At 45.0% G+C, this 18829-nt stretch overlaps 1 protein-coding gene across 1 annotated transcript in view; it reads right to left on the reverse strand.

Moving 5' to 3' along the window:
- Positions 1-14469, reverse strand: part of LOC141377977 (uncharacterized) — a 146763-nt gene extending 132294 nt beyond the window's left edge. The window contains exons 1-2 of the mRNA XM_073924212.1: positions 14392-14469; positions 5511-7056 (exon numbers count right to left, since the gene is read on the reverse strand). Coding sequence (XP_073780313.1) covers positions 5512-7056; positions 14392-14469 — 1623 coding nt within the window. The 3' untranslated portion in view covers position 5511. The remainder of the gene's footprint in view (positions 1-5510; positions 7057-14391) is intronic.
- Between the last annotated feature and the right edge of the window lie 4360 nt (positions 14470-18829).

Here is an 18829-nt window from a genome sequence, read left to right on the forward strand (position 1 = left end):
ATTTAAATGCAGAGTCCCAGCAGAGTACTGAAATATCTCTCAATGACAGGTGGAAAGTTACATTTTAACAGTTACATTTTAACATTTTAAGGCAGAAATCATGTTACCTTTGGAGGAAATGCTGACAGTCTTTAGTTGAAGATTGAGCTTATTCTCAATTAAATATTTAATTTAATCCAATTCATCTTTATTTCTATAGCACTTTTACAATGTTGATTGTGTCAAAGCAGCTTAACATAGAAGTTCTAATAAATTGAAACTGTCAGTCCAGTTTTCAGAATTTAGGTTCAGTTTAGTTCAGTTCAGTTTCAAGAGTTCACACTTAGCTGATAATCAATAAAGCGTATTTGGCATGCTGTCCCGGAAGAGAGTCCTGACCTCGTAATATCCTCAAGCCTGGGGCTCCCTCTCGTTAGAAGGGTAAGAGGGGAGTTCGAGCTCAGGTAGGTCTCGAGAACACCCCTGCTTGTCGCCGTGTAAGAAGTGTAAACTAAGGTTGTCTTCGGTGATAATTTGGTTTAGTTGATTGGGTATGGTTTATGTTTTTGGACAGTTGGAGGAAACCGGGGAACCCGGGGGAAACCCACGCGAACACAGTGAGAACATGTAAACTCGCACAGAAACACCAACCAGCCCTATAGGAGGTTGGACCAGCGGTGTTTTTGCTGTGAGGCAACAGTTCTAGCCACTGGGCCACCGGGTCGCCCTATCGAAAAAGGGGGAGGAAGTAGGGGGGGAGGTTCAAGGCGAAGATAACTGGAGTAAAAAACTCTGGTTATTTATAATGCTTCCATAATCATCTAATAGGGCAGATTACGCAGCTAATGAGGAGCCAGCCGTGTTGATCATAAGCTTGGATCCTCTCGAAATTAGTTTATAAACCACACTAATCTTCACTGCTGAAAGTCAAAACACTAAAGAGCAATTCCATCGATGCGCAGCTCTACAAGTCCTAACCAAGCAAGCCAGTGGCAACAGTGATGAGTAAAATACCTTCAGCATTTGATGAAAGTGAAGGACAAAAACACCGCAAGAGAAACCAAGCTCAGTTGTGCACAACCACTACTCTTCTGGCCAAACTTTTTGTGCAGAGCTGCAGTCTAGACGCTGGAGGCTGGAGAACGCTGAACGCCATTGTGGAGAAGCTGCAGGTGTGAAAAGGTCACCGGCGGGTGTTCAGGCTGCCCCACAGGAACAATGCGGAGACTTGAGGTCTTTTAGGAATCAGTCTCATGCTCTCCACTCCTCCATGACTGCCACAGCATCTGCTCAGAATACGGCTTTGTCCAGGATACATGATATACAGTATGAGCTGCTTTGTCAGTTAGAGGTTCAAATGACAAACAAAAAGGCGGGACACAAAGAACTAGGGAGGACAATTCAGAATCGGTTCAGTAATAGATTCAAACCGTTACGTACTTACGTCATTTATCTCAAATGCGCTATATTTAGTTCGCTCAGGGTGGCATCTTGCAAGGGGTGGCATAGAGACCATCACCCTTCATTATTGTCCTAGGAGACTAATTCCCTGTACAATGTACATGACGTAAAATATAAAATTGTATTTGGAAAGCATCATCAATTCATCATGATGCACTGTGATAGTGGATTGAACCAAATCGATGGCATGATAATCGCAAGCAAATCGAACCAGTGACCATTGTAGGTTCACACCTCTGCAAAGAACAATAAACTCCAGCAAAGAAACATTTCAGCAATAAAGGGTTCTTCAAGAGTTCACACTTAGCTGATGATTGATTAAAAAGTTTGTTTGGCATGCTATCCCAGGAGATAAGTTCTCTCATAAGATCCTCGAGTCCAGGGCTCCCTCCCATTTGCAAGGCGAGAGGGGAGTTTGAGCTCAGGTAGATCTCGAGAACTTCCCTGCTGTAGTAGCTAATGAACAGATTCCTCTAGAGAGATAATTACTTACTAAGTGCATGTCTATGGTGCTGATTTGGATTATTCAATTAGCTTAAGTTGCATGTTTTTGGATGGTGGGATGAAACCCAGGAACCCAGTGGAAACCCATGTGAGGACAGGGAGAACGTGTAAACTCTGCACAGAAACGTCGAATAGCTTGGTAAGGACTAGAACCAGTGACGTTCTTGGTGTGTGGCAACAGTGCTAATCACTGGGCCATCGTGCCACCCATCTAGAAAAGGAGGAGAAGTAGGGTTGGAAGGGGGATTCTTCAAATGGCTGTTATATGGAACTTGGGGTATTTATAGTGGCTTAGAAATCGTCTGATTAATGAATAATGAATTGGATAAAGCGGGATCAGTCGCAAACAATCATAAGCATGTGGTCCTCTCGAAATTAGTTTAGAAATAAACTTCACTTCTGGACAACATGATTCTACATAGAACCAACTTAGGAGTGCACCTGCAGAGCGAACGCATCAAAAATCCAGCCATATTCCAGGCCCTTCATAGAGCACTAATTATAATCAACTTGATCATCTATAGTTGTCTATATCCTAAACATGTTAATTAGTTAAAGACTGCTGTAGTAAAATATTACGAGCTATAAGTGAAATACTAGAAGCAAACAAACATATAAAATCACCAGGCTTATTACTCATTTTATAATGGTCCATGAGTAATGAAAAGCCTTCATGTCGGCATATAGAGGCTTCAAGGTAAGAGATGCTTTATAAATAAAAGGGATTATTACTTTTATTATTTAACCAGAAATGATGTCAATTTCTGTGGCTAAAGCAATCTCTCTTTTTAAAGCACAGAGCAGTGCCAGAACAGAACTATGAAGGTGTGTGAGTGGTTGGTGTGTGTGTGTGTGTGTGTGTGTGTACTTGTTTGTGGGGTTTACGAGGACACAATTGTACAATAACATGGGGATGACCTAGTTGTAATCTATTAAGGTTGTTTATGAGGACATTTCTTGTGTCCTTATAATTCAAATGCTTAAAAGTCATACTCAACAGGGTCTTTTGACATTCAAAATTCCTGTGAGGGTTAGGTATAGGATAGGGGTGGGGTAAGGCCATAAAATAAGCTGTTGGTACAGTATTATGTTTGTGGAGAGTTTTCGTAAAGCATATATACAAATTTGTGTTTGTGTGTGTGTGTGTGTGTGTGTGAGAGGGAGGGATGGAGGAAAGCCAGCACACATACCTCAACCCTGAAAACTTAATGAGCGCTGATAAGAAAAAGGAAGAGGAATCGGGCAGAAAACAGCTGCATCACAAACAAACAAGCAAACATTTTAGTAGCAGAAAAGAAATCAGCTGAACATGAACTCCATCGCAGCGCTGGGAAAACTGACAGGAAAGCGAGTCTACTAATTCATCAGAGCACACGGAGATCAGGGACACGACTTGAATTGAAGATTCTGAGTCAGAGACATGGTCAAATGAACGGTCAGAGAATGATGCTTTAAAATAGTCACGCTTGAAAAAAAAACACTTTTGCTTCAGATTTTTACATTTAAACTAAGCAGTTTTCTTTTTCTTGGATAGTCATATAGAGCATCTATTTTACATACTAAGAAAAATTTCTTCAAAGTTGCTTTGGATTGAAAAAAGGATTACAGAAATATAAATGAATGGGTATAGCTTTATATCACACATTTGAAGTGAAAATGCAAGCAAAGTATAGACAGATCTTTTCTTGCATATTGTGATGTACAGCACATCATATTATTGATAATACAATATAAACATGAAGTGCTGTGTTAATTATAGTCTAAATAACTGCAAAAATCTGCCATAAATCATGACACAGAATCATAGGATTTCACTTGCAGACTGTGGTAATTAAGAGTAAAACTAAATTAAACAGTTAGATAATCTATGAATGAATTGTGCGTTAGAAAAAGATTATTTTGTGCAAACAAAAAACATACAGTACATCTGGAAAGTATTCATAGCGCTTCACTTTTTCCACATTTTTTAATGTTACAGCCTTAAGAAATTGATTAAATTAATTTACTTCCTCAAAATTCTACACACAACACCCCATAATGACAATGTGAGAAAAAAGTTTCTGAAATTATTGAAAATATATTCAAAATAAAAAATCTGAAAAATCACATGTACAGAAGTATTCATAGTCTTTGCTCAGCACTTTGTTGATGCACCTTTGGCAGCAACTACAGCCTCAAGTCTTTTTGAATATTATGCCACAAGCTTGGCACACCTGACTAAGGCCCTTCTCCCCGATCACTCAGCTTAAATGGCCAGCCAGCTTTAGGAAGAGTCCTGGTTCAAAACATCTTTAACTTACGAATGATGGAGGCCACTGTGCTCCATCGGAACTTTCAGATCAGTAGAAATTTTTCTGTAACCTTGCTCAGCCTTGTGCCTCGAGACACTCCTGTCTCAGAGGTCTACAGACCTTATATAGACAGGTGTATGCCTTTTCAAATCACTTCCAATCAACTGAATTTACCACAGGTGAACTCTAATTGAGCTGCTGAAACATCTCAAGAATGATCAGTGGAAACGTTCGAGGTTACTTAAGTAACCCTTCGTTCCCCGAGGAGGGGAACGGAAGCACTATAAGTGGATTTGATTGTAAAATCCACGCATTGGGAGGATTCGGATCAGAAGCCGCTTGTCTGGAGAGTATTGAACGGGCCAATGAATGAAATTAATTGGCAGCGTAAGCTTGCGCAGGTGTGCGACATCTGCAATTATCTCAGCATATAAGCACACCTGAAGCCAGCAGACGCCATCCTTTTAAGCTGAAGAGACTTTCAAACAGCTAAGGGACAGTCATTATGGCGACGGAGTATAGTGCTTCCGTTCCCCTCCTCGGGGAACGAAGGGTTACTTTAGTAACCTCGAACGTTCCCCTTCGGGGGGAACTTCAGCACTATAAGTGGATTTGATTGTAAAATCCACGCATTGGGAGCCCATTGAAAGCGCCATAATGACTGCACCTTACCAACACCCCCGATGAGGAGATAGTCAAGCAAGCGTGACGCACCCACATCATGGAGGGCGCGGTCCTCCAACGTGTCCCTGGCCCTAATTTATCCTACTTCAACAGAAGTTTTACGAATTTAGATATATTTTTTGGGAAGTCGTGAGCATCTAGATAATTCTAGGAAATACGACAGTACGTTGGGAAGCGTGCAATCCCGATAGGGAGGACGCTGCGGAGGCCACCCGTTACCCAAGGGGGGGATAGATGGCAGAATTTACATATGGACTAGCCCTAAAAAGGGGGAGTACGCATAGCAAAAGAGTGGTTAGCGGAGAGGGAAGACACGGGTCCGCCCAGGGGGGGGACTTAACCGTGGCGGAATAAGCATATGGGATCGCCTAGTGGGGATCACGCATAGCAGGCACCTATACCCAAAACGCGGGCTGACCAGCGGGCAGACCTACAACGTAGTGGGCCAGCAAGTGACTCCTCCGCTGAGTCAGTGCTGGGGGCCACGGAGGAATCTGCAGGGCTCACCTGACGGGGAACTTTACTGACAGATAAAAAAGGCGCACGTACCTCCGTGTTAGGGAGAATGGCGCAGCAAGCGTGTTTCAACACCCTACCGAGTTGTCTCCTCAATCACCAAAGGGTTACCTAATACCCTTGAGGAAACCGGCTCCACTCGCAGATTGTAAAACCTTGCAAATGTGTTGGGTGTCGCCCAGCCCGCAGCTCTACAGATGTCTGTTAGAGAGGCGCCGCGTGCACGCGCCCAAGAGGATGCAACACTCCGAGTGGAGTGTGCACGAACTCCCGGGGGACACGGCTGACCTCGACTCGAATAAGCGAGTGAAATGGCATCCACAATCCAGTGGGATAATCTTTGTTTCGATACGGCACTTCCCTGCTGCCGACCGCCATAACAGACAAAGAGCTGCTCAGATGATCTAAAATTCTGAGTACGGTCCACATAAATGCGCAGAGCGCGAACTGGACAAAGTAAAGAAAGGGCTGGGTCTGCCTCCTCCGGGGGCAGCGCTTGCAGGTTCACTACCTGATCTCTAAAGGGGGTGGTAGGAACCTTGGGCACATAACCGGGGCGGGGTCTCAGGATGACGTGAGAGTAATCCGGCCCGAATTCCAGGCACGAGTCACTGACCGAAAATGCCTCCAGGTCCCCGACCCTCTTGATGGAGGCCAACGCAACCAGCAGAGCTGTCTTCAGGGACAGAAATCTTAGAGATACTGATTCGAGTGGCTCAAAGGGATCGGATCGCAGACTCGTGAGAACGAGGGCGAGATCCCAAGAGGGCATGAGAGGGGGGCGAGATGGATTAATTCGCCTAGCACCCCTAAGGAACTGGATGACCAGGTTATGCTTTCCCACGGTGCCGCCAGCTACCGCGCTATGATAAGCGGAGATGGCGGCCACGTAAACCTTGAGAGTGGAGGGCGACAGCCTGCTGTCCAACTTCTCTTGAAGGAAAGAGAGCACAACACTAATCTGGCAATTTCGGGGGTCTTCTCTGCGAGAGACGCACCATTCAGTGAATAGACTCCACTTCAGGGCGTAGGCGCGCCTCGTGGAGGGGGCTCTAGCCTGAGTGATGGTATTAACCACCGCAGTCGGTAGGTTACCTAAGTCTTCCTCGCGTCTAGGGACCACACGTGGAGGTTCCAAAGATCGGGGCGAGGGTGCCAGATGGTGCCCTGTCCCTGAGAGAGTAGGTCCTCTCTCAAAGGGATCCGCCAGGGGAGGGCCGTCGCGAGGAGTGAGAGCTCTGATATCCAGGTCCGGTTGGGCCAAAGGGGCGCAACTAGCAGAACCTGTTCCTCGTCCTCCCTGACCTTGCACAGAAACTGCGCGAGCAGGCTCACTGGGGGAAACGCATACTTGCGCATGCCCCGAGGCCAGCTGTGGGCCAGTGCATCCGTGCCGAGAGAGCCCTCGGTCAGGGAAAAAAAACAACTGGCAGTGAGCGTTCTCGGGGGAAGCAAACAGATCGATCTGGGCCTCCCCGAATCGCGCCCATATCAGCTGAACAGACTCGGGGTGGAGTCTCCATTCTCCAGGGCGTAACAGCTGTCGTGAGAGCGCATCGGCTGCACGATTGAGCGTGCCTGGGACGTGAATGGCGCGCAGCGATTTCAGCCGCGGGTGACTCTAGAGGAGCAGACGGCGGGCGAGCTGAGACATGCGGCGAGAGCGCATACCCCCCATGCGGTTGATATACGCCGCCGCCGCCATACTGTCCGTCCTGACCAGCACGTGTTGCCGCTCCAGCACCGGTAAAAAGCGGTGGAGAGCGAGGAACACTGCCAACAGCTCTAGGCGATTGATATGCCAATGCAGCTGGGCACCCTTCCAGAGGCCCGCAGCCGCATGCCCGCGACACACGGCCCCCCAACCCGTGTTGGAAGCGTCTGTTGAAACAACAACATGGCTGGACGCCTGTCCTAGAGGCACACCGGCCTGTAGGAACGAGGGGTCGTTCCAAGGGCTGAGGGCGCGGCGACACAGCGCAGTAACCGAGACCCGGTGTGTGCCCGCGTGCCATGCGCGTCTGGGGACCCGATCGTGAAGCCAGTGCTGAAGTGGTCTCATATGGAGCAACCCGAGCGGCGTGACGGCGGCTGCGGATGCCATATGCCCCAGGAGCCTCTGAAAGAACTTCAGTGGGACCACTAGTTTGCTGTCGAGCTCCCTCAGACAGTTCAGCAACAGGAGAGCGCGTTCCTCGGAGAGGTGCGCTACCATGGTGATCGAGTCCAGCTCCATCCCGAGAAAAGAAATCCTCTGCACGGGGGCGAGTTTGCTCTTTTCTCGGTTGACCTGAAGCCCCAGTAGGCGGAGATGCCGAAGCACCTTGTCCCTGTGCATAATCAACTGCTCCCGCGAGTGGGCTAAAATCAGCCAGTCGTCGAGATAATTGAGTATTGAGCGAGCCGAAGGGGCGCTAGGGCACCCTCCGCGAGTTTGGTGAAGACCCGCGGAGACAGAGAGAGCCCGAAGGGGAGGACCTTGTACTGCCACGCTCGACCCTCGAACGCAAACCGCAGAAATTGGCGGTGGCGTGGAAGAATGGAGACATGGAAATACGCGTCCTTCAGGTCTATGGCTGCAAACCAATCCCGAGGACGAACGCATTGGAGAATGCGCCTCTGCGTGAGCATTCTGAACGGCAGCCTGTGCAGACAGCGGTTCAAAACGCGCAGATCTAGGATTGGCCGTGACCCACCGCTCTTTTTGGGTACGATGAAGTATGGGCTGTAAAACCCACTCTCCATCTCGGCTGGAGGAACCGGCTCGATTGCACCCTTCGCCAGGAGGGCAGCAATCTCCTCTCGCAAGACAGGGGTGGATAGGGGGTTGACCCTGGAGAAATACACGCCCGTAAACTTGGGGGGCCGTTTCGCGAACTGAATCGCGTAACCGAGTCTGATTGTGCGTATGAGCCACCGCGAGGGGCTGGCCCGCGCTAACCAGGCAGGCAGAGCCCTCGCTAATGGAGTCATCGCTACAATCGCTGACGTACCAGCGGTGGGGCAGCGCGGAGTGGGTGTGCTGATCCGGGAAGCACGAGGGTCCCGCGGAAGAGCTGGAGGAGAGCGATTCGCTCTGGCTCCGCACCCTGACTCCGGAGAGGGGGCTGGAGGGCTGAGGGAAGGGAGACCGTCCCCCCAGCGCTCGTGAGCCACTGGCGAAGCACGTAGAGTCTGCGAGCCGGAAGGCAGCGCGTCCCGGACTGGCAGAACTCGTGCAGTCACATCCGGGGAAGGGAAAAAGTGCTCTTTTACTGATGTTTTGGTGGCACTGAAAAGTACCGTTGTTATCGGGGCCCCGCCCTCCGGCGGGGAAAGAGCAAGTTTCCTCTTCTCCGGATGGCCTGTCTCAGGGACGCTTCGCAGTCCGTTTACCGGACTTAACGGCGCCCTGGGCAGGAGGGGCTGCCTGCTTTCGAGGTGTACGCCGCGCCCGCTTGGCCGGAGGCGCAGGCGGGGGCGGGGCAGCACTCGTTGGCGGGCGCCCTCGGCGAGGAACAGCGGAGGTGGATGGCTCGGCGGGCGGAGCGGGCTTACGGCCACGCCGATAGATGACATTGCCCATCGCATCCGACTGCTCTTTCACCGCCTTGAATTCCTGGGTGAATTCACCGACGGTGTCGCCGAACAGGCCAGCCTGGGATATGGGCGAGTCAAGAAAGCGAACTTTGTCAACATCGCGCATATCGGCCAGGTTTAGCCAGAGGTGGCGTTCCTGAACCACAAGTGTGGACATCGTCCTCCCCAGCGCACACGCGGCGGACTTAGTAGTCCGAAGAGCATAGTCGGTCGCGGTGCGCAGCTCATGTAATAAGCTTGGGTTGGACCCGCCCTCGTGCAGCTCGGCCAGCGCCTGCGCTTGGTAGCGCTGGTAGGTGGCCATCGCGTGCAAAGCAGTAGCAGCCTGGCCCGCAGCCTTATAAGCTCTGGCTCCGAGGGAGGCAGACAACCTACAGGCTTTGGACGGGAGGCGGGGCAAACCCCGCCACGTAGAGGCGCCGCGCGGACAAAGATTGACCGCGATAGCGCGCTCCACTGACGGGATCGCCTCATACCCCCTGGCAGCTCCGCCGTCAAGGGCGGTGAGGGCGGAGGCACACGCAGCACGGGCAGAGAAAGGTGCCCTCCAAGACTGCGTGAGCCTACTGTGCACTTCCGGGAAGAAGGGGACGAGAAGCTTCGAAGTCTTCGCCTTCTGGTCCTCTACGTAGCACCCATCTAGTCGGTCCGGCCGCGGAGCTGGGGGATAAACCATCTCCAACCCCACGGCCGAAGCAGCCCGGGAAAGCACGGCTAACATGTCCGCTTCAGGATCCGATTTGACAGCGCTCACCTGCCCGGAGGGGGAGAGCGGGTCCGGATCTTCGTCGGACAGTGAAAGCCCACCCTCCGATGCCGCGGAGGACATCTGATCTCCGGTGTCAGCGAGTGTGAGAGCTACCATCTGGTTAGACGGATCACTCTCACTACCCGAAGCTTGGATGGAGCGCCGTGAGGAGCGAGAGGTCCGCGAGCCCGTGGGCGGCGGATTATCTCCCGCTGAAACCCTCAGATCTGCCCGAGCGCCCGCTGCTTTTTTAGAACAGGAGGCAACTGGGGTGGCTCACTCTCTTGCGAAAGTTAGCCGCGATCTTAGCTGTGCAACGGTCATGGCATCGCAATGACGACATGAACCGCCCGCGAACACCGCATTAACATGCTGGACCCCCAAACATGCAATGCAGTGATCGTGTCCATCATCCGGAGCCAGGAAACCCCCGCATCCAGAAACGCACAGTCGGAGCGCCATCCTGAAAAGAACGTGCTGCACGACTGTGTTGCTCTTTTAGGAAAGTTTGCAACTATACGCACCGCTCTGGAGGACCGGACCCAAAGAATCGCAGGCAAGGGAGTAACCCAGCTCGACCGTCTGCCACCGCGAAGACCCACTCTGGACCGGGAGACACACTCGTTCGCTCTGAAGTGCTGATCAGCAAGAGGAACCCTCATCGACTCACTCAGAAAGGATCTGAAGCGAAAAGGATGGCGTCTGCTGGCTTCAGGTGTGCTTATATGCTGAGATAATTGCAGATGTCGCACACCTGCGCAAGCTTACGCTGCCAATTAATTTCATTCATTGGCCCGTTCAATACTCTCCAGACAAGCGGCTTCTGATCCGAATCCTCCCAATGTGTGGATTTTACAATCAAATCCACTTATAGTGCTGAAGTTCCCCCCGAAGGGGAACAGAATTTACCTGAGCTTAATTTAGATATATAAGTCAGACTACATAGTTACATTTATTTACATCAACACAGACAGAGCAGAAATCAAGGTCCCATAATGCAATTCATAATCATAAATGAACAGAAGACAACTGTGGATCACAACATACAGAAACCAATCAAAAAAGATATTTTTACAGATATTTTTAAAAAATATTTTCTTAAATGCCATGGTACATTTCTCAAGTCATTCTTAATATTTGCACACAAAGTACATTTCTCCAAATGTTGTGAGTGAAGACCTGCTTTTCCTGCAAACACTGGAATCATTACACAGCCATGACTGACATAATGACTGATATTATTTCATCAGAAACATCCCTGACCTCTAGTTATTGTACAGCCTTATGCCTCTCCAGCATGCATTCATCCTCCATCTCCTCCTCTTTTTTTTTCTTCCTGACCTTGTCTATAATATGTTAGACATGAAATTATCTCCAAGCTGTTGAAAAAAAGGTCAAAGAGCTTAAAATATACATATTTAATACAAACATGTGACTTTAAACCAAAATGGGACCTGGTGAACATCAAACATAACAGATTGTATCTTGAGTTATAATTACTACAGTAATTTTTCATCAATAAAAAGCATATTATACCGACGACACGCTGACTCAGTGGTTAGCACTGTCACCTCACAGCAAGAAGGTCGCTGGTTCGAGACCCAGCTGGGCCAGTTGGCATTTCTGTGTGGAGTTTGCAGGTTCTCCCTGTGTTCACGTGGGTTTCCTCCGGGTGCTCCGGTTTCCCCCACAGTCCAAAGACATGCGCTATAGGTGAATAATATATATATATATTCCTTTACTCTGTTAACTATCACTTGAAAAAAAGAGTTTAAAATTTCACAGAATAGCTATTAATGCTATCCTCATCTGTTTATCTAAATACACATTGTAAAATATGACTTAGATTTTACACAATAAAAAGTCAAAATAATTGAATGCCTTTAAAAAATTAAATGTAAAATAAACAAACAATTATTCATTCATTCATTTTTTTTTTTCAGCTTGGTCCCTTTATTAGTGACCACAGCGAAAAACCACCAACTTATCCAGCATATATTTTACGCAGCCGATACCCTTCTAGCTGCAATCCATCACTGGGAAACAACCATTTACTCATTCACACACATACTCTATGGACAATTTAGCTTACCCAATTCACCTATACCACATGTTTTTGGACGTTTTGGGGGAATCCAGAGCACCTGGAGGAAACCCACATGAAGACAGGGAGAACATGCAAACTTCGCACAGAAATGCCATCTGACCCATCCGAGACTTCAACCAGCGACCCTCTTGCTGTGAAGTGATCAAGCTACCCACTGCACCACCATGAGGCCAACAAGTAATTAAATTAATAAATACTTCATAGGTAGCACCACAATTTTTGCTTGTTTCTACCCAACTTAATGAGCTCAAAGGTGTGTCACATCTCTTCTTCCACATACTAGCTGGAAGTGGTGTGAGGCCAGCAGGGGGCGCTCAACCTGCAGTCTGTGTGAGGCCTAATCCCCCAGTAAAGTGAAGGGGACACTATACTGTAAGTGAGCGCCGCCTTTCGGATGAGAAGTTAAATCAAGGTCCTGACTTAAAAATTCCATGGCACTTCTCGTAAAGAGTAGGGGTGTAAAATTAAACCTGGGGCCTCATGTATCAACGCTGCGTACGCACAAAAACTTTGCGTACGCCAGGTTTCACGCTCAGAATCGCTCACGTTTGGATTTACTAACAATGAACTGAACGTGGGAATGTGCGCAGGTTCACGGCAGCTTTATGGCTGGCGTACGCACTTTTTTTGTGCGTGTCTGTTTTATTTCCATTGGCGACATTGGCAGTTGTGTTAAATTCCTCTCTACAAAGTGTCTGAGCCTTGCAATGGCAGCTGTATGAGACGGGTTCAGCAGGTATATAAGGTTTCCATAACATACAGTTGACCAGCCAAACATTAAAGCACAATTTGCAGCGGTCGCCTGTTTTCCCAATGTAATCTGAGCTATCTACTGCGCACACAATGCTATAAAGACACTATCTGAAGATGAATTTGCGTGCGTGAATCAGAAACATTTCCATTCAATAAATTTGCAAATAAAATATGATGCACAAACTTATTAATGATTCCTACTTGTCTTTCTCATGATAAATAGTTGGCAAAATCTGATATGTAGCGAGGAAAAAAGAAGAAAGAGTTCATCAGACGTTGGATTCGAAACGAGTTCATGCTCGAACGTGTCAAAACATGTTGACATACGTCTTACTACGCCACTGAGACTGTTAAGGGCGCTGCAACATTTTACAGCTATAAACCACACTATTTCTTGTTTAATTCACTCAGTGCGATGTTCAGACCCAACTGTGTTAACCGCATCAGCTAAACTCTCACACACTATTTTTTTCTTTTGTTGTTAATTTCGGAGAACAAACTTGCAAATAACACCGCTTTTCTCCGGTCTACCTCCGAAAGCAGCATCTCCAATTCACATTCTGTTTAAAGTTTCTCTTTTTGCTTGCTTTTGCCATTGCTTTTTCGTTGGGTTTTGCCAAAGTAGAGTCATAAGCATATTCATACGGGGGAGGAGGCAGGGAGGGGTTTTGTGCTCGTGCATGTTGCGCTCAGTTTCACGTTCATTCGGATGTACAAAAGAATATGCGTGAGATTCGGCGTACGCAGTGTTTCATACATCTGAATTTTTTTCTGCGTATGCACATTTACAGCTTTGTGCGTACGCAATGTTTTAGTATGATTTCCACGCAAGTCTTCGTACATGAGGCCCCTGGTGTTTTGGCCAAATTCTCTCCATCAGTCCTTACTCATCATGGCCTCCCAATCATCCCCATCCACCAATTTGTCTCTATCCCGGTCTCTCCACTCCACCTATAGCTGGTGTGTGGTGTCCTGTGGCTGCCATCGCATCATCCAAGTGAATGCTGCACACCGGTGGTGGTGTGCAGAGACCCCCTCATGATTATGACTTTGGGTGTATGTCCATCACAATAAAATGCGCTATATAAAGACACATTACATTACATTCATGTTGAATCTCCTTCATATTATTGGTCACAAATTACTATGGAGATTTCCCTGCGCGCTGATTGTTCAAAAGACTGCTCTCTCTTCACAGTGAACATCTTGAGCATGTTATGACCCATCACATCTAAGCACAACTAACACAACACAAACCAGTTCAGTCCATCACACAAACACACACACACACACAGTGACATAATGATGTGATAATTAAAATCCCCCTCATTTCTCGGCCCTAGTGTCCTCTAAATTCTTCCAGCTGACTCACACACACACACACACAGGGCTGAATCCGTGACTCACACACGCTTTGTGGAGCATGCTGGGATTTTTCTCCAGACATCAGAATAAGCTGACCTCAAAGTTGAGCGCGAAATGAACCTGACAAGCGGCTGATATTGATGACATGTTCAAAAAGCACTTCCTCCACAGCAAAGCTTAAACTTTAGCGATATCATAATCATAAACGGAGAGAGCATTTTTAATACTGGATTACCTGTCATATTACGCTGCCGAATTGGAAAAAGGGCGACGGAAGGTAAAGTTTATTGGAGCTGAAAAATGATTCCAGTTATATGAAATAAGGAAATCACAATGTTAGCCCTGTCAGAGAGGCAGGGAAGATTTACCGAAGCATTAGCCTCCCAAACACACTTGCTTTTTACCTGTCTGTGGAAATCTAGTAACAGCAGACTGATGAGGGGCTTTTTATCGGCTTTAACGCTCTTCTCAATTTGTTTCATAAAGTCAGTCGGTGTCAGCGTGTGTGAATACGCTTTGAGATTCATTCATTCTCATTAGCTAAGTAGGGCAACCTGCTACGCTCCAGCTAGTTCATGAAAAGTAGTGTGGTTATTAAATGGAGCTTTTTAACACAGCAGTGACCAGACAGTTTTGGTTTTCAAAATCTTTATTAAGAGCACTGCTTTCTTTCATTAAACCTCATATTTATTAGACTATAGCCTACCGTTTTTCACACTTCAATGTTTCAAAGCAGATTAGATGTTAAAAAAGTCAATTTAGAGAGAAATTATTTATTTTATTTAGCATACTAATATTCATACAGGTTTGAAATGACATGAAGATGAATAAATGATGACAGATTTTCATTTTGGATAAACTATCCCTTTAAAATTTGCATGGAATAACTTTTTATTATAGATTTAAAATTATAAATAATAAATTGTAGACATATAGGCTACTCCAAAGAAACGAAACTGCTCAGAATTTTTGCAAGAGTGGTGGTGTTTTCAGCTGTGCAAATTTATTTTGAACAATTTCATGCTCCCAGCTTAAATAAAATAACAATAAACTGTTCCCACAAAGTTGGGAGCATGAAAGTGTCCCAATGTTTTATTTTATTTTTGCCAAATATATTTATTAACATGTTGTGCAGATACAATATGTCAATATCATATACATACAAAAAAAAATAACACACGGTTCTGCTTTTTCACAAGCGTGAAATAATGACCATAAACACAATGCAGTTATTAAATAACACAGTATATGTAATAATAATAATAATAATAATTAGGAACTAGTAATAATTTTTAAAAGGCTTTATTCCTCTTCTGCTTCAAGATGAATAGTGTCAATATTATTCAGCAAAGTTTTCCATGTTTTGTAAAAAGATTTTAAAGATTTTAATTTCGTCCAGCTTTAAAAGTTTTTTTTTAATCCATCTTTCCATATGAAGGTGGAGATGTTTGTTTCCAGTTCAGGAGAATAAGCCTCATACCCAATAATGTGGTGAAAGCAACAACGTCATGTGTTGTTGAATGCAAATTTGGAATTCTTAACAGTGCTGTTAGAGAGTTTGGAGTGACAGTGTAACATAGGAGTCGGGTGATAGTGGAAATAAAGGTCCAAACCAAGCGGCAACCTCCCACTCCCCCCTTAAGAAGCCAATATGGAAGTAACTAATGGCTCGTTTCCACTGACTGGTACAGTACGGTATGGTTCGGGTCAGTACGGGTTACCTTTATCAGGCTTGCGTTTCCACTATAAAGGGTTCCTTTTTTGGTGGGAGTGGTGTAAGACAGAAAGTTTCAGTCGCATCATTCTCGCTCAAGGAAATGTCTACAGTAGAGCTGCACAGGTCATTCACAAATCATATTAAAAGCACTTCTCACAAAACAGATGCTTTACACATAAATACTTCTGTAGAAATGTTTATTACTAACTTTTATATAAACAGGAGTTGATTATAACATGCAGATCAATGACAGTGCAAAATAGCCTACTGTAACGTCTGTTATTATATAAAATAAATAAATAAATGAACATATATGAACACATACAGCCCCTTACAGTCTCTGATATGTTACCAACTACAGAAAAAACTACACACATCATACATTTTGTTCTTAATTAGGTTCATAACAACACAAAGTATAGCCTACAGTCAGTGAAAACCTCACATCTGTGACTGCAATCTTCAGCAGCACATGTCATGTAACCACTGTTAGAGAGTAATTCATGATTTGTTTCCAGCTGTTTGTCTGTAATCAGAAAGAGAACTGGAACTGGTGTGTGTGTGTGAGGTGCATGATGGGATTTGAAGTCCAGTTCCGTAACAGATCTGTAATTCTCCAGTGTTCTGCAACTGCTAGATCACTGATGATTGTGACAGCTGATATGTTACAGGTTTTTTCAAAAGTATCATATATTTTAGATTCTTTTAGTATATTTTTAAATTATTTTAAATTTAGATTTTATATATTTTATATTTAATGAATTTATAGACCGATAAACAGTAATATAAAATTAATTTAGCTATTTATGGAAATTTTCCAGCCCAATCTCACAAGTAAACAAAACTTTGATTCATTTTTTTTTCTATTTTGCTTAGCCCTTTTTTTTAATCTGGGGTCACCACAGAGGAATGAACCACCAACTTATCCAGCATATGTTTTACGCAGCGGATGCCCTTCCAGCTGCAATTCATCACTGGAAAATATCCAAACACACTCATTTACACGCATACACTACAGACAACTTTAGTCTACCCAATTTGCCTATACTACGTGTTTTTGGACTGTGAGGGAAACCGGAGCACCCAGAGGAAACCCAAGCGAACACGGGGAGAACATGCAAACTCCACACAGAAATGCCAACAGACCTAGCCGAGGCTCAAACCAGTGATTGTGCTACCCACTGCACCACTGTGCTGCCCTAAACAAGACATACATTACAAATTCGAAGAAAAAATATTTAATTCATATGAATGTGTATGATTTTCGAAAGGAGGCATCAACCCAAACCTTACTCCATACCCCTTATTCAGAGTTAAGCAAATCATAATAAAATGTATGAATGAAATTGTACAAATTAATACAATTTCATTTTCAGACAAATCAGTCTTTAGACAATCATCTCTGCTTTTTTTCCACCAAGGTGTGTCTAAATAGCTGACCCAGATACTCATTCTGTCCGTCCACTGCTACGCAAAACTCAATTACAGCACAGCTGAGGTTAACACTGGAACTCAGGCAAAGCTAATAACTTGCAAAATTAAAGGCAACCAGGTGGATCGCGCTGGGTTTTCACAAGGAAATGGTAATATTAAGAAGGATTTGAGGGATAAAAATATTTGCAAGGGAAGAAGTCTAGAGCGTGGACAGTGTGTGTTGGGCTGAAGAGAAGATAAATGACACACAGGTGTCTCTGTGAGCTCTCCATTACACACTTGTTAATAGCTGGAGCTCTGCGCACCAAGGCTGTGCTGGGCTCTCACTGTGTGTCAACACCTGTTAAAGACATGCTAGATCTTTGTTAAAACAAGGCCATCTTAACAGCATGAGGCCATGAACGGAGTTAGGGATGGGGATACTAACTTTTTAAATCCTAAAGTTCTGTATTGCCTTTGACGGTTGCATGGTTTCATCCTACAAAAGTTCATTAATTTTTTTTTTTTTTTAGAATGAAAAACAGATGTTCTCTTTTTAAAAAAATGTTTGATTAAAAATTTTTTGTTTGTGGATTTAAAATTGCTTCCTCTAATGTGTCACAGCATACCCTCTCTTATGAAACCTTTATTTCTGTTAGAGACATTTAAACCACTATCACTATTCCTTCATTCATTCCTATTCATTTTCTTGTCGGCTTAGTCCCTTTATTATTCCAGGGTCGCCACAGCGGAATGAACCGTCAACTTATCACAACAAGTTTTTACGCAGCGGAAGCCCTTCCAGCCGCAACGCATCTCTGGGAAACATCCACACACACATTTACACACACACTCATACACCATGGACAATTTAGCCTACCCAATTCACCTGTACCGCATGTGTTTGGACTGTGGGGGAAACCAGAGCACCCGGAGGAAACCCACGCGAAGGCAGGGAGAACATGCAAACTCCACACAGAAATGCCAACAGAGTAGACAGACATCTAATAGACATTTAAGTGTAAACAGCTAAACTGAGCAATCTAATAGACGTCTAAGAATAGCCCAAAAACTAGACTAGTCATCATATCGACAGATTAGACAGACTTTATTTGTGTAGTCATTCATTTTGGTCTATTTGATGACTAGTCTAGTTTTGGTTTATTCTTAGACATATATTAGATGTTCATTGTCAGCCCAAATTTGGCCTTGTTTTAGTCAAGACGACTATGTTTAGACGGCTATTAGACATCTGTTAGACATCTTTTTAAAACAAAAAATGCTTGCTGGGTATCACGATAAGATCTATGTAAAATTATTTGAATTTAATAAATAAGATTGTGATTCATGGGTGTTTTCTGCTTATTTACACATTCCAATTGCAATTGGAGATCTTAATTTCTGGTTCAACTAACTTTTGAATTAGAGAAGTGTAACAAAGTGGCATTTATTACAACATGTTCAGCAGTTTGAAACAAGTTACTGTCTGTTATAGTTATGCAAATTTTAAACAACCGAAAATGTAAATGCATATAACTTGCATAAAATTTAGACTCCAATGTTAGATATCAATTTGATGTCAGTTTAAAATCAAGGTATAATCAATTGACATCAAATCGATTTGTATTTTTGACAAGTTTTTTGATGTTGGTTTGACATCAGTGTGCCCACTGGAATCAATCCTGAGCTGATCATTTACTAAAAAACACTAT

This window comes from Danio rerio, chromosome 15, assembly GCF_049306965.1.
Source record: "Danio rerio strain Tuebingen ecotype United States chromosome 15, GRCz12tu, whole genome shotgun sequence".
In the NCBI taxonomy this organism is placed as follows: domain Eukaryota; kingdom Metazoa; phylum Chordata; class Actinopteri; order Cypriniformes; family Danionidae; genus Danio; species Danio rerio.